Below are 16,884 nucleotides of genomic sequence, written 5' to 3' on the forward strand. Positions count from 1 at the left end.
GGCGCCTCTCTTGAGGTATTAGCGGGTTCGAATCGATGCGCATTTTGCTGTTCTCACAAGACGACCACCTTCGAGTAGACAGAGGACCAAATTGGCTGCTCACTACCGCCGCTATCACTTTCCGACATAGATCCATCAAAATAGGCTCTGTCAGGGGTTATTTTTCAGGTGGTGTAGACTATGATCGGATAACCTTCTTTTCTTATCCGGATTTAAGAAATTCGATCTGTAAATCGTGCTCCCACCTGGAACTTCACCTGACAACAGATTATCCAAATCTGAAATGTTGAGGTCTGGTTGTCGGAGTTATCGAGAAAAACCACGTTCCAAACGGCTTGTTGGCGCATCATTTTCGTAGAAATGATCCGATCGCCATCATTCCCCTTCCCACATACCTACCAGCCTTGAGGATGTTTCAAGTCAACACATGTCCATATGTTAACTTCCCCTAACCACATCTGGTCGGGAACTTGTGAAATCGGCAACCATCGGTTAAGCTGCACCAGTGGGAAGCGTGGTTGGTTGGTTTCCTCATGTACTCGTTCGTAACACGCCCGAAAATACGGAATTTGCTGTCGTTCGTCATGTCGCTTTGCTTGAATTCCTCCTTTCGGTATGGACTAGACCCCTTTCCACTCTCTGCCAGTCATTCAAGTTAGCCCTTGGAATCTACAATCTCCGCTTCTGTCAGTCGGTTCCTGACTGATAGCATCGTGATCACTACCGCCATCATCATCATCGCAATCTCGTTTGCGTTCCCCAAAAAAGGTTTGTTTATTTTTGTTAGCCATATTATCGACTTTGGATGACATCCAGGCTAATTCAGGCAATCAATACAGGTTGTTAGCTCAGCCGAAAATGTCCAACAAACGGGCCATGTTGGCCAACTGAGCTGCTGTGAGTTGGCAGAGGGTTGTGTTACTCTGTCTACGTTGATTACGTTTTCACACACAACGTTCAGTGGGGAGTATACAAACTATCGTCGTCCAGGGTAGAGCGTTGGCATCAACAAAAAAGTAATTCATAATATGTGAGGTGGAACAAAAACGTCCGCAATGACAATTGACCGTTTGCATTGGATTTTGTGGATAGTATTGTGCTTTTCGGTTGTTTAATTCGCCGGTCACACACAACTGTAGCTTAATTGCACGTTGTGGGTCCGCAGTGTTTGTTTTAAATGCTCGACTGTATTGGTTCTCAAGAGGACCGAAACGCATGATACATTGTTGTGCCTCTTCGGAAAATCGACTGACTTCACTTGGACGACAGAATCCCAGCTCAGGATTTCGAAATTCTTGCCGGTTTACGAGTAATACCTCTTTGACCAGGGCAAGTTCAGGTCGCTAATGAACAGTCTAGTGAATGCGCTTCATGATCACGGCTGTGCTGTAACCCTCTAGTCACTGACTGACCTTCATTCCAAAAGATGTTTCCGGATGTGAATCAGGTTCTCCTGCGTGTGTCCGAACTTGTGCCGTCCACCTGGGTAACTTCACACTGGAGTTCACAGTATTATCTGAAACGCATGTGGAATTCTGTTTGCTACTATTAATCTAGGGTTCATTCACATAAGACCAGTGGGACGTAGTTCCAATTCCAGACAACTTCTACTAGGTGTTGCTGAATTCTCGACATTTCAGTGAAGCGCCCAGATGGGTAACGACAACCACAAGAGGAAAGAATAACGTGGACACAGAGCTCACTTTGGAATGTTTCCCCAAACTCTTTGTAGAACCATTGTTCCTCCATCTGGGTACTCCACCGTAAAGAACAAGAAACGGTCACTTTTATAAGACATCAACCACAAGCAATCTCGCCTACGCGACTGTATGATTCATCTAGAGAGGGAAACTGATGCCCGAAGTATCGAGCCTTCCCACCTCTGCGTGGCATTCCGACCACAGTAACACAAAACGATGTAAGCAGCTCACTTTAATGTCCCTCACGATAGTGTGTTCGTAGACTTTGGTAATGTGTCTAAATATTGGTAGCTCGGGTGAGTTTATTGGTTGTTGATCACTGCGCACTGATGGTGTCCCCTCGTATGGTGACGGAACGTTTGCAAGTCAATTATCAATTACCAAGTCAAGTACAGCCAGCAGTAGAGTTTGCTTCGCTTTGAATACCAGCATCCCCCGGTCATACGCAAGCTGTCGTGCCTAGTGACTCGTAATGTGAAAACAATCTGGTTCATTCCCCTGTTCCCATGACAATAGCTGACATAAAGGTAGTGTGCTGTCCTCTAGTTAGGCTCAACATGTGTCAGATTCCTAATCCAACACGCTATTGTGGATGCGCCGTGGAGTCCGGAATCTCGGCTATCAAGGCTTACAAAGCCAACACAGTAAATGAAATCTGTACATTGTTGTCAACCCCATTGGTTTAGGCTATTGTACGGAGCAGAGGTTAACCGTGTTTTTCGGAATGTGACTTGTTCACTGGATTGCAAAAGTCTGGTGAGGCATCACATCATCGAATGGTTCAGCACTTGATATTGAGATTGTGGCTCTTCCATCTGCAACCCTCCCTTTATCCGTCCTCTGGCATTCCTCGGATATAAGTTGTCCAGTTCCCACTGACCGTGAGGGCGCTGAAATGGTTCTTGTGAGTAGCTGATAAGTGTGGAATGGGTGATTTTTTTCACTATCCCCAATCGACCAGATGTCTAGCTGCTGCACCCATCAGATGAACAGAGTTTACAACCGTCCCTATCAGCTTTGGTTTGTTCTTCAATACAGATGCATTTCGCACTTCACAGTTATTAAATGTTTAGGTGAAGTTGTTTCGTCTTTCCCAGTCCCGTCGAAAGGTTGCCCTTGGAGAGTGAAGCAATCACTGTTGAGAATAGCACTACGGAATGCTCGGATTCTGCAAACTGCGGATTAGTATTTCGAGAGTTTCGATCGCTCTTCTTTTCTCACAACTTGGTTTTTTGAAAAGACAATAGACCCACTGATTTATTTTGGCATTGGGGAAGTTTCGAACAAGCAAACAAACGCACCCGCCATTCTTTTCGACTTCTTTCTGCACCAACTTCAGACCTCACCTTGCGTATCGTTTTCAATTGTTTTCCCACACAGGTCACACGGGTCACTTTGGACACCATTCGGATGACAAGGGTGGAATTCGTCAGTGTCCTCTCAACCTTATCCACGTTGCAAGCCGACTGTTTTGCCTGAGTGGTTGGCGAACCAGTCCTCAGCAGAAAAATCCCCTATCGCCTTCCACGTGTCTGCCACCTGCTAAGTCATCCAATCTTTTGCCACGGCTCCGTTGTGCGCCTTTCTCATCCAAGCCTCAGTCCTCCACAAGCTGTAGTTCAACCGAACGTGTATCTCTCATGACAACCGTGTCGTCAGATATGACGTCTCCTGTCAACGCTTCAGTCCATCCGACTGACAACACCGACCCCTCGGCTAGAGCGGCGGACGAGAAAGCACCGCAAACTGTGAGTCTGTCTTCGTTGCGTTCATGCATTTTGTTGTTGCTGTTGTTGTCCTCGAGTGCCGAGCATGACACGGGGAATTCGCACCAGCTGTGGCAGTTGTGGGGCCACAACCAACCTGCTTGACTCTCCTGATGCGTAGGTTCGCTCAATGCACACCGGCATCAGTGCAGACGTGTTTTTGTCTTCAGACAGTACAGTTAACCTCTCGCGTTTGTTTTCATCTGTAGGTATTAACAGACAGGATTTCGTCGCGAATGCGACTAAATGAGACACAATTCTGATTTCAGCAACGACCTCCGTATGTAATCTTTGGTCTCGCAGATTTAGGTCCTAGATTGTCTGTTTCTGATACGGATCACGATTTTCAGCTTCACAAAGCCGCCGGCTCAAGGCACGTTGCTGAACATTCAAAGGCATCTCACTGGAATACGTATGTGCCGTTATCTGACCGGACAACTGGGAACCCTTGAGCTTCCAGTATTTGCTCTAGGTACGGTTTGGCCGTTGACCGCCCTTCAGCAAAAGGAATTTAACTTGCATACCAAGCTGTGCTCATTTTTAATCAGTTCTTCAAAGTTAGAATAGCGGCAAAGGCGTGAATTAGAGTTGGATGCAGACCATTGATCGTTTTGCTCTTCTGAGCACGTTTTTGATGCATTGCTACCTCAGATGAAGCCGCGCATTTGGTCTAACGAAACGGAAAGCCCACATCCTTCGAAGTGCAGAGTATCTGGTTCTCTGAGTTTCCAAGTCGAGAATAGCCACATAGGAATAAAACAGTTTGACTGTTGGAACACTATGCTGGTCGGTCCTGTACATTGAGTAACAACTTTTCTCCGAGAATGGGGGTACTTTCTGAAGAAATAAAAAGAGTTCGCTTGACCCTGAAAATCTGTTTGAGTGTACCGTTGTTGAATAGGATGTGCTTCTCCTAGGTCGTCAACCGGTTGTTATTCCGTCACGGTCCGGTCTTGTCGACCTTCGAATTGCAGTCTGGTACCAAATTTTCTGTGTACTCAATTTTGCTTTTCGCATCCTTTCACAGGGCGTGCATGTATCCGGGCGTTCCTTGTTCCGCGGGTTATCTATATCCCCTAAGACTGACGCTTACGGCAGTCGTCAGCATCCCTTGGTGTTACAGTTACGAAGGAAATGCAAATGTTGCCAGATCTCCCACATTTCTGTGAATCAGAATGATGTGAATGATTTGCCCAGCTACCGGAATCATTGAATCCGCAATTTGTCATGACCTTTTTAGCATTAGAAAGCTCAGAATTTAGGGTATTGCCGTTTCCCACCGAAAACCAGCTAGAAGCAATCCCCCTGTGACTTGAACTGTTCTTTTTCTGGTAACATTCCAGATCATGTCGTTCCTAGAGGAAGACCACTAGGTTTGCATGTACGTGTCAAGTTTGTCCAACTAGCCCAGTCCAGCCGATACATGGTACACATAGAGTTGGCTCGTTCACTATTCGACACTTGTCCAGATCCGAATCAGAATGAAACGCGTTATTTTGCCAAAGATTTAGGGAATACGATTATTCCCCAAAATGTGTAGGGGGCTGTTCACCATTGGTTGGACGGATATGAACATATGCCCGTCCATTTACTTCACCGTCTGAGCCGTTTTTGTTTTTACATAACTTGCACCATTGCAAAAGCATACTCGTCACGTGTTTTAATCGATCGTACCAAACCGGTTTGTTGAATGCTTCCTCTTCGCGACTCTTGCTTGAACCTATCCATTTGAGTTCATGTATTTGCAAAACGCCAAACGGATAAAGGCAAGGTGTATTCGTCTACGTGATTACATGTGAGAGCACTAGACGCTGATTTCCCAGCATTGCTCAGCCGTGACAGCTAGGTCAGTCAGTCGATGGAGCCCAACTACGGTACTCAATTAGACCTAGTCTCAACCATTACCTTTTCAGGTTGCATAGTGTGAGCACTCGTTCACTGAACCATGCTTAGACATCGGCTTGTCAATTATGACAGTAACATAGCTCGTGCACTCAACGCTCCAACGGCTCAGCTGAGCAGCACTACAAACGTTCGCACGGATAATCAAATAGTACGGCTTTCACGCTCGCCAATGTCGCTGCTATATATCCTTAGAAATGGTAAGTTGCAGCTACCCCACACCAGCAACCTAGTTTAGAACAGTTGGTTGGGGTATAGAATGGTCAGGCTCCTGCATGTTTCAAAACCTGTGACTTGGAAGAATGTGTCTTCAGTGGAACCCTCCAGTGAATCAGTCAAATGAGGCATGGAACCAGTTGTATGTTCGAAGTTTGGTAAAAATCTGCTGTCCACTCTGGTGTGAATGGTGAAGTGTAGTGAATAATGTAGGTTCTGTTTGATCGAGTCAGTATGGTTTGTTCCAGGGAGTTAGTAACAGCTCTCTATATATTGGCATATCTCCTGAGTTGTACTGCTCTTGATGGGGGCGAGACGAGCAGGTGGTTAGGGCGCGAATTTGCTGACCGAAAGGTCCGTGGTTCGAACCTGACCTCTGTCTCTCAACTTCTTGTGTCTAGGCTTGGGTAACCTGGCAGTATCCCAATCCTCATGCTTTCTTCTGGTGGCATGGCAGTTAGGCGTCGAAAGGGTGCTACAGCTGAAAGAAAGAACTATTGTTGACCTAGACCTGATCGAGTTCCAAGGTCAAACACTAGATGATGGATACTAACTGTCGTTCATGTCCATTAAAGGCAACGAAGAACCGATACTAACACTCAGTCGAATCCCGCTATACTGCACACATGGCGTAGGAAGTATGACAGCAAGTGATATGGACAACTGCAGTGCTTACTACTGCTACCGCTTAATACCTTTTTTTTAGCCTAGGCAGGGAGTACAGTGCATACAACTGAAGACAGGCTGATCGACGTCACTTTCAGTTACATTTGGGCCAACCACACGGTACTCGTCTAACTAGTCGGTGCAGTTTTCCTCTCAGGACGTAATGATCTATCGAAACCTGTTAACATGAATCTCATGACATACTTTCTAGTCTTTACCGTCAGGTAGGATGTGACACCGCACTTCTGAATTGCTTACATGTTACCGTAAAAAAAACCGCGAAATGCTCCATAAACAGCGAAAGCCAAACGTGGGCAACTGCCGCATCCCAAGATGGGGACCCAGGGACTTAAATCACCAGTGGTTATTGACATTGGCGGGAACAACCCAATCGCGCAGTCAGTGGCGCTCGTCATCATCATCACCATCGAAAGCATGACATCAGTGTTCAACACTGATGCTTCACTGCCGTACAACCATGATTTATTTGAAAGCCTTATTGTAAAGAAAAGAGTAAAGGTGGACGGGGAAGGGACTTAGTGCTAGCTTAACACAATCATTCCGAGGTGCCTATACCTCCAGACACTCACTCAGGCGATCTGCGTAGAAACTGACAACAAGAACGCCACTGACATCGGTTGGCAGCCACATCTTGTAGTGTCTCCAACCAGGCACAGTGAGGATCACGCGGTTCCCACCCTGGAAGGTGAGTAGCACCGACAGCACCCAAACGTTTCGTGATCTCCTTCATACTCCTCTGCCAGGTCATGGGTTGGCCACCCCTCTGTTTACGCCACTCTGAGTTGGGCATGGAAAACAGCACTCTCTTCGGCAAACGATGGTTCGGCATACGTAACACATGTCCCAACCAACGCAGCTTCTGGTGCTGGATACATTTTAATGGAAGTACCTGTTGCACAGCCGAAGACTCGTTTCTAATTGTACGGATTCGCTGGCACCAACTCACCCAAGCTATGGTTCTGAGACAACGATTGTCAAGCACCTGAAGGCGTCTCAGTTCCGCTGCTCGAATAGGCCAAGTCACACGGCCATACAACAAAACAGCCCGTACTGTAGCCTGATACACACGTCCCTTCAGATTAAGGGATAAACCATTCTGACGCCATAGGTGTCTCAAGTTAGCAAACGCTCGTACATCAAAGCCATCGCCTACCCAATTTCCGAACAAACTGAGCTAGTATTCTCACCTATAGGAAAATACTAATCTGACAAATACACAGTGGACTCGTTCTTCTAAGAAGAATGGTTGGGTTGTATCGTCGCCAGAGAAGCTGCTCCCTACTTATGCAATCCTTTATGTCATTTCGGAAACTACCTTTCTGGTGTGTTTGGCCAACATCTCTAGAAAGACAATCGGTAGTATGCGTATCCGACAGACACAGCCCCGTCTCTCACATCGATGGAAACTCCATCTACAACAATAAAACCGAACATTTTACCAGACTATACCACCTAAATAGGTGGTTTTCTAAGATTTTTCGGGAAGAATATTCGGTCGGGCTTAGCCATTTGGATCCCCCAACGCCCACTCCAACCATGATGAGACACCCGGTATAATCCCAGTGGCACCTACTAGAAATCCTGGTTGTTCGTACACTACTTATATTTTGACCTGGTTCAATTGACACTGATTTATAAAACTGAGTGTGGAAGTCCGTTGCACCTTCCCTTTCCGTGCCTGTTGACTTTTGGTTGCTTTACTGCTAGCTTTTTTTTGCCGTGCAGTCAAACTTACCGAGGTTATTTTTGGAACTCGGCAGCCTATCCTTCGTTTGCCATAAGTTACTCACGTGCGCGGAAATAGTACAACTTGGTCATCCCGAGGTTATTTTACATGGTTACATTCTAAAATATGTTGGTCACATGCATCCTTTGCTCCAGATACTCTTGCCTCTCATTGCTACCCGAATTTCTTCCACCTCGTTGGCATCTTTTCGGGGATGGACAGAAATTGACGGTTGATTTCATCTCCCGTAATCGGTGAGGAACGTTTTTTTCGCCCACTGTCAGCTCCATAAAATCCGAGGCAGTTAAGGTAACGTTTGTGTCAGAACGTATCATAGACCTTAGCTCAATTGGCTCAGCACTTTGAGGTCGCTCCCCTTCTTAACACTATTTTTGCTGCTTGTTTCGGTTGGACGCGGTTGAGCTTGGGGACGTTTAGAGCATGCCACAAGTGAAACCCATTAGTGGAATAGCTTTGAATGGGGTCACGAGTTTCTTTCAGCCGAAACACCGTAACATCATCGACTGCCCTTAATACCAGGCGTCATGTTGACACTGTCCGAATTCTATGCTGATGGCGACAAGCAATCGCATCGGGCGCCCCTGCTCTCATTTTTCGGATTATTACTGATTCGCTCTGACACGCTTCTACTTATCTGACTTTTACCGACTGCCATGCATTGAAATGGAAAGGAGAAGAAGGTTGAATGTCCTGGAGTTCGTTACAGATCACGCAGTTTGCAAAATTCCATTGTTTGTGTCTGATATTCATCAGACAACGCACCCAGACTCATCACCGTTGTTGTTTGAATAAGAACACGACATTATTCTTCCCCCGGTGTTGTTTGGGATTGACGAACCACCACAAATTATTCGGGAGACAGCTGCGTGAGCTGCTCATCTTCCTGTATTATGCGTCGTTGGATCACGTGATCGAGCACAATAGTCCACAGTGGTGTGGAACGCGCTTTTGTTTCGCGTTCAAAGAGAAAGACAATGGCAGATGTGTGTGTGTGTATGTCTGGGGAATAAAATACACAAGAGCGATATTATCTGAGTTTGTGAAATGTATCGAGCCTCGAAAGTGAAACAATCATTTGCATGTCAGAAAGTCGAAATATTTCGTTAAAATCCTCCAAAAGTCTCTCGGTGAGAATGTAAGGCTAACTCGACTTTGATTGGAGGACAGTTGAGCATGCCTAAGAACAGCTCAATATGGTGTCTAGCTGTCCCGAAATTTCTGTCACAACACTTTAAGATTTCCGTCGGATCATTTCAGGAGTTTTATAATCACTAATCCGTAGGGTTAGACAGAGTGAGGTGTCGAGAAGATGCTCCCAACTTTAAGTCATCTACCTTCAAATCTGTTGGACTGTACTTACCTCGGCTTATAGTAAACGATCTAGTGCACCCCGGGCAATAACGGTTCACTTTTGTTTTCACTTATTTTTAAAAATGACTTCATAATAATCCCTTCGGTTTTGAGCCATCAAGCACCCCAAAAGAAGGGCGAAGGCTGAAATACTGCCAGGTTGCCCAAGCTGAGACAGCAGTGGTTGACGGAATTGGGTTCGAACCACATACTTTTCGGTTCACCCCTAAGCTATCTCGCACTTCTTGTTTATAAATAAATCGTTCTGCTGTAACACCCTTTCGGTGCCTAGCTGCCATGCCATCCGGAGGAAGCACGAGGGCTGGGATACTACCAGTTTGTCCAAGCCTAGACAGGGGAAGTCGAGTGCCGGAGGTCGGATTCGAACCACGGACCTTCCGGTCGGTAAATTGGCGTTCTAACCACTTGGGCCATCTCGCACTTCTCGTTTAGCCCAAGTTAACTCTTCACGACTCTATTTACGGACGGACTTCTGCTCTGCAGCAGTGCACCGTCGTTATAACGATACTTCTGCTTATTTTCATGAGAAGGAAACGTTATAGTGATTTTAAGAGCTGACCAATTTTTGTACGTAACGGATGGATAAACTCTACAGTAAATTTTCAGTGTGCATCGACCTCATTTTTGGCACTACAGCTGCAGTGATTCAAAGCCTTTTGAAATATTGTTTCCATCTCAGCAGTTTGCCTGGACTGGCATGTGGGCGACATACAGTTGTTTGATTTACGATTATTCTGAAGAGTACCAGCTAATCCTCACTTTGGATATCATCCCATTATGTCTTCACGTGAAGGACATTCAAAAAATGTATGATATGCCTCCGATCTCCTCTAGTCATTGAAGAACACAGGTGATTTTCTTATAGGCGCATAATAGCATCGATGGACAAGAATTGCATCTCCAGGTATCGTCGCTTGTACGATTAACTAACCGATTTTCCAGGAATTGCTTACGTTGAATTGTTTATGACCTGTTCAACCGGAGCAAGGTTCTTCCGATACCAGGTGCATGCAGCACCTGATTGTGGTCATGCCTAATTGAAGTCACTAATAACCCGTTTCTGCATGTGTTTCAGACTTGATTTTAGCACTGTCCGTATGACGCAAAAATTTGTGGGAGCTGTGTAAACCACATGTTGCTAATTACCTCACTCCAAGACATTTTTTCGAACAAAAGTGGTCTGCCCAGTGAGATTAGAGTGCGTAAAACAAATGAATTTCATAATTACCCCTTGACTGAAGTGAGCTGGATGTGCATTTGCTTGAATAGTTTCCCAGGGAAATGTTTGAAATATTGACGGCCTTTAATTTCCACTGTGAACATAGAAATCTGGCCTGCCGGAAAAACACTAAACGGTCATAGGTCCCACCAAGCTTCAACGATGTTTTTTTCTACATTTCTTTTCTACAGACGTTTTGGAATCTACAAAGGTGTTTCTTTTTATCCGTTCATGTTTTTGCGATTACCAGAGGAGGAGCTAGAATTTATGAGCAGATAATGGGTTTGAGGGTCTAAACTGACTTCTCTAGAGTGTCTCACTTGGTTTTCTCAAGTTGCACCCGAGAGCATTGGAACCAATGTTATATGAATCCTCAGATTATTCACGGCAGTTTTTTCCTGACAGTAGCTGAACTCTCCGTCGCGACGCGACATAAGCTCATGGTACATAAAAAAAAACCTTTGTATCATGATCTGGTATATTCACACTGTGGTTTAGTGCCGAGTTTGCAACCCACCTTCTAGTGTTACCAGGTTCGTTTTTAAGCAAACCACTAATATGCGCCTAGTAGCATACTACTCCTAAGGAGACGATTATAAACGAGCGATTCGACCGAGTCTTCTGTCAAAAGCAAATTCGTGTGCAAATGAGAGTATTCATCGAACATGCACCCTGTGGTGCTTGTTTGCAGTATCAGGACATTTTGAAAGTTTGGTCGGGTTTTTATCATTGTACAGCATCTTAATCCTGGTCGCAGGATTCTAGCCCACCACTTTCATTTCGATGACTAAGCTTCATACCATCCACCCGTCATTAGCTTATTAAAACTGCGATTGAATCGCAGTTAGATAGAAAATCTCAAAATCTTGCCATATTCAGCATGCCACGATTGCTTTTCTTATTGAGGATGACGCCGCACCAAGTCGCCTCCATTTCCCATCTGAGAAGTCTTCACTCGAAGGTCTATGTAACACATAACTATGTGGTGTGAATTGCCTGATTGCCTACATTCAATCAATTACCAATGACTGAATAGTACAGGATTTAGTCACCAGCTGGAAGGTTGAGAGTTTGAATCCCGCTGATGATTCATGAGATGCTTGTTTTTTTTATAATTTCCAACAAAGATAAGACAGCTGCAGAATGCTCCCTGTTTTTGTCAGTACGTCACTTGCAGGATGTGATCCCCATTGAAATAGATTGGACGCCAATCAAGATCCCCAAATTTTGAAGCCCGGGCTGAGATAGAGAAAACCCGCGCAACGTGTAATCTACACCAATGGCACATTGTATAGTTGCTTGGTTTTTTTAGTGAAAAGTAGTCTATTGTCAAACGGAACTATCTTTTATCGAAGCTGTCGCCAACTCTACTTAGGCCGATTACTCTTCCCTCTTAGTTTCACTGGAGCCGTAATAAAAAAGCAATTATTGGCTAGCGAAAACCATATATCCATTAATTCTTTGTTTCTGACTGCCGGAGACACGAAAAGGTGGAGCTGTTGCAAACCAGTCAGGAGAATAAGGTGCCGCCTGTCACATGATAGATAGCGGTAAAACAATCGTTTGTATCATTGTCTGGAGTAATCAGTAAATAGGACAGACACAAAATAGCAGCCGATCAATAATCATTGAAGTTGTTGGTCTGCGATATTCTCCAGCGAACTGCATGTCCTGCTCAAGCGCTTATAGGAAAAGACTAATGGTTTGCACATTTTTGTGAGTCTTTGAACTATTGTGGAATTATACATCTTAGTCGACCAATTCACTGAAGGCATGTCACAGTTTTTCGTTCCCATACCCTGATGCTCTTAGTTACGGTCTCCGAGGTGCGTCGGATCAGGTCCACTTTCCAAACGTCTCATTTCGCCGAAACGTCAAACGACGTTTTTGTCATTTGAGGACCATCACAACTAAAGGTGCGTCTACTTCCTTCTGGGGAAGGACATCTCGAAGAACATTGTTATCGAATCTTCTCGGATGAATATGTCTTGACAGGGTGTGTCGCAATATGTAAGACGCGAATGTCGTATTCTGTGGTTATTGGAGTAAGTTGTACGCTGGACTGGATAACGCCGTCGTTTAATGATGCCAGTAGGCTTTAACCGTTTCAGATGAATATCCCTTATCGTGAATAGGGCCTTTGTTGACATTTCGGCTCTCGGACTGTCGTTCAGAACCACTCAAATTTTGGCTGGTCTTCCCTGGATTCCAATAGCCAAATTTTTAATCATTTCGCTCGCAGGTTCTTCCGACTTGTTCTTCTTCCACTGTCTTTTTGAACGAACACGTTCACATTCGCTACACAGATCCAGGAGATTGTCTGACTTGGAAGAAATCTGTTCCCCTTCCTCCCAAATGGGAATCATCATCATCATCTGGGATACCAGGATGTCGTATCGACCGTTTCTGTGCGACATTTAGTCGGTAACTTTGAGGTGCTGTCAAGGAGGACTGTCCTCGTGAAATAAACGGAATAGAAATGTTTTCCAAGGCGAACTGTGTGTTCTTCCAACATGTCCTCAGTACAAAATATCAAAAGTTTCGTGGATTCCCCTAATTGCGCATTGGGATACCAATGAGCTTTGTTCATCGAGCTTTGAAAGTTGATTGCAAACATTTGAACATCATTCGAGCCTGTTACAACGGGGAGCCCATCGTTGTTTACGTAGTGCGAACCGCTTCAGTCTGTCAAGTCTTTATACGTGGGTCATAAGCCTGAGTCAGCTGGGATGATTAGGTCTTAGGGACCAAATGGCACACATGTGTACTTCTCATTTCGTGCTTTTTATCCAAAGGGACTAGTAAACGGCCAGTTGTATAAGGTGAACAGGGGGACGCCTGTGTTGTGCAACCGCTGAGTCAAGCGCTGTGGGCATACCACGGGGATTTAAGCGTAGGCTTCACAGTCTTCTGAGGCACAGGGTCTCCCACGCACAACTGTTCTTGTCCTTCCCCATCCTAATGGATTTACCGGGTCTGTAATCTGATTCTGGTTCTAGATAGATACAGAAAATGATATCCGCTCTTATCTCACTAATAAGCGACAGTCGCCGGATAACTTGACTTGACGGGTGGGTTTTCGACTTTCTCAATTTTCGTGCCCTTTTGATGCTACCGAAGTGTTCCAGCCAAATCTATTCACATTGGTGGTCACATGTTTCCAGTGCACTTTATCCCAGCGTGTTTCTGTCGTGGGTTCCGTAATCAGCATGTCAATCAGCTGCTGCATTGCCGTTAACGATCTCTTTGGTTCAGTTTGTCGGTTTTTTTTCTGTCAACGGGGTGAAAGTACCTGAACGGCATATGAGGACAACTTAACCACACGGAAACCCAATATATACAGCAGTTTTGGAATCCTTTTCAACTGAAGTTGTCTCAACTTCAGGACAATGTGTTTTTCATTCGTTTCCAAATGATAGTAGTTAACTTTTTGTTAGTAACCTCCCATATACAGCTGGCTCTCTTGAGGGAGGGAGAATGATTCAAGCAAACATAGAATCTTGTCAACTACGTGATAGCGTGCAATGATGAAAAGACCTCTAAGAACAGGAAGTATCCGATGAACGTCTTTGGAACTCTTATAATGAACAACTGTTTGATTAGAATCCACGGCAAAGTTGACTGAAGTTATTTTCATGAAGGAAACTACTCACAAGGTTGCTGAAAACTCCTCGACAGCCCACGACCGGTTTCGCCCTTCTTGGGGCTCATCAGGTAGGCGCAGTTCCCGAGTTTCCATCAACCTTATGTTCTACTTGACTAAAGTTAGTTCGAAGGGAATCAAACTCACAAAACTGTAGTAAAGGATTAGACTGAAAATGTTATTGGCTGAAGCGAAGCGTCTTGACTGGTTCGTGTTGACCTGAAGATCAATCCGGTACGGTTTTTGGGCTACCGGTTGAAAATTCCGTCGCTGTTACATAAGAACCTGCAACCAGCTGATTTTTATGGGTGAAAATCACGGGTCCCGGCAACTTAATTGGTTTCAAGTATAGTGGTTGCTTGAATAGAGGCATTCAGTTTTACCTCACCCTTTTGCTTAGATCTGATGGTGTGAATCCCATAACTTGTATTTATGGAAGCCTATCAGGCTGTCAGAACACTGTTTAGCTTGGTAGGTTAGCTGGGTACGACCTTGACACGTTGCCGCAATTGGTGAAGGGCACATTCTTCGACCAGTTGCTGTAGCGAAACGCGTCCATGGGTTTTGGTGCCGGTCACTGGTGTAGTTCAACTGATCCAGTCAAAGCGGCCTCGATTCCTGGGCTAGATCTAAAAAATCAACTACGCTAGGCCGGAAAACCTAATCCCAGTATCGATCAGTTACTTGTGCTTTAGCTCATTTTGAGGACGGTGCGCCTGAACTGCTCAGCTGTTGTACTGCTTGGGTTAATTTTCAGATGAATGTTCCGAAGAGGCAACCTGAGTGAGGTTTTCAGAAGTTTCCCAAGGCATGCTGTGATGCAGCTCTATCCTCTCTTCCAAGGCTTCCATAGCCCATCTAGTGGATGCCATTTCCGATGACCAGACTTGTTCATAACTTGAAATACAAAGTATGTCCGGACTTCCATGTCGACCGGGTTGCAGCTGAAATACAGACGGATCTCTCTGCGAGGCTCCAGCTTCTTCGCTTAAAACATTATAAACGATTTTAGTTAGACCACCTTGTGTTCGGATGCTTACTTACCCCGACGCCATAATCTTATGACGAAGGTGGATCATCCACTGTTATTCACTCAAGTTTAGTTTTGCACTAGATCCCTGATGTGTGTGCGGTTGCTTGGGTTGGCTCAGCCACTTCTGAGACCTACCGGTTCTTACACGAACAGAAAGGGTATCATGATACAGACAAGGCACATTTAGATAGTAGAAACACAAACCTTTTTAATCCTTAGTATCAATGCCTTGCCAGATCAGTGTTTGGTCCCTTACCCTGGCGTGCGCCACTGGAGTGAAGCCTGCTGTGCCAGGACGTGCAAACACTACCAATTCCTCAGGACATTTAAGATCCATTGAGGTACACCTTCGTTGGGCGTTTGTAACACGACCTAACTGAAGAATTTGGACCTCTCATCAAGATTCCTTCTACAAGCGTTAGCAGTACCGACGCGAAACATGGATCACAGATGTACGCAGATGTACCAACACCAATGGCTGAAGGCGCACAATAGTTTTCCCTGTTCTGTCCAGGCTTTCGTACAAGTGGGTAGGATTGTGTATTCCCATTTCGCTCATACGCTCATATCTTGTGACCGTTACAAGTGAAATAGCTAAGGAAGTATAGAACGATCTGCTTGGCTTGGTCCATAATGCCCTCACTCGGATTCCTTTAACAATACCCACGGTTTAACGTAACGCGCAACTTATGGTGAATCCGGTGACTTATTGTACACCTTTTTTGACATAATTCAGCCGCGTTATCGGTCGCCAATACTGAGGCACTGATTGACTGTTGCACAATCACACACCTACTCTATTCGCTGTATTAACCTCATGAAACTTCCGTATCCGCACTGGATGAGACAAAGCAGAGAATTTCATCAGGGAACAGGATAATAGTCTAAGCTGGAAGCCGCCTTCGTTGGTCATCCGCTATATGTGAGGATTACGGTGATGCGTGCCACAGCCCAACCCAGTCTGATGTGGCGCGCCGTCCATGTTCTGAAATTTCACATGGCGCCTACCATTCACTCGATCGGTTCTTTCCTGGAAGCTCTGCCTACTCACTTCTCACCCTGTAGTGTATCCTTCACTCTGTCAAAACTGTCGATACCGATCGCCACAGGGATGCTCATCAATCATTCCGCTGGCGAATGCCACCATCGGCAAACCAAACTACCGGTTGTTTAGCGCCAGCGAACGGGTGGTATTTTGTGGGTTTTCGGACAACGACCGGTCCATGTGACTAAAAATAGCTTGATACACTTGGGCGAGCACATATCCGCAGCGATGCCCGAACAATTTGCTCTCGGTTAGGGTCGGTTGACATTTTCTTGCCCTGAAGATAGCAACTTGGGTCACAAGGAGGCCATTGCGTGCCAGTTTCGGCCAATTTGAAAAGCGTCGGTAAGTTGCAGTTTTTTATTGCTTTAATTGAGGTAGCATTAAGTCAGTTTGTTCGATGGTGTGTGACGTTCATCTACTCGGCTCTCGGTATTTTGCGATTTGTTACCACAAAGCTAAAAACGCCTCGTGCAGATGACGTTTGTCAAGTTGACGAATCTGACCTACGGATCAGAACGCGTATCAGTACGCTCACACGATATGACTGGGTTT

General features: G+C 45.3%; 2 protein-coding genes across 2 annotated transcripts in view; one reads left to right on the forward strand and one right to left on the reverse strand.

Annotated features, from left to right (window-relative positions):
- Positions 1-3,080: 3,080 nt before the first annotated feature.
- Positions 3,081-16,884, forward strand: part of T265_12996 (hypothetical protein) — a gene marked incomplete at both ends in the record, with an annotated part of 34,337 nt that continues 20,533 nt past the window's right edge. Inside the window, one exon of the mRNA XM_009166670.1 lies at positions 3,081-3,448. Within this exon, the coding sequence (XP_009164934.1) occupies positions 3,083-3,448 (366 nt within the window). The remainder of the gene's footprint in view (positions 3,449-16,884) is intronic.
- On the reverse strand, positions 9,458-15,621 carry T265_02389 (hypothetical protein; the record flags this gene model as incomplete). The annotated part of the gene is made up of 2 exons (XM_009166622.1): positions 9,458-9,763; positions 15,541-15,621. The coding sequence occupies 2 exons, from the start codon at positions 15,619-15,621 to the stop codon at positions 9,458-9,460; spliced, it is 387 nt and encodes a 128-aa protein (XP_009164886.1).

This window comes from Opisthorchis viverrini, assembly GCF_000715545.1.
Source record: "Opisthorchis viverrini unplaced genomic scaffold opera_v5_29, whole genome shotgun sequence".
In the NCBI taxonomy this organism is placed as follows: domain Eukaryota; kingdom Metazoa; phylum Platyhelminthes; class Trematoda; order Opisthorchiida; family Opisthorchiidae; genus Opisthorchis; species Opisthorchis viverrini.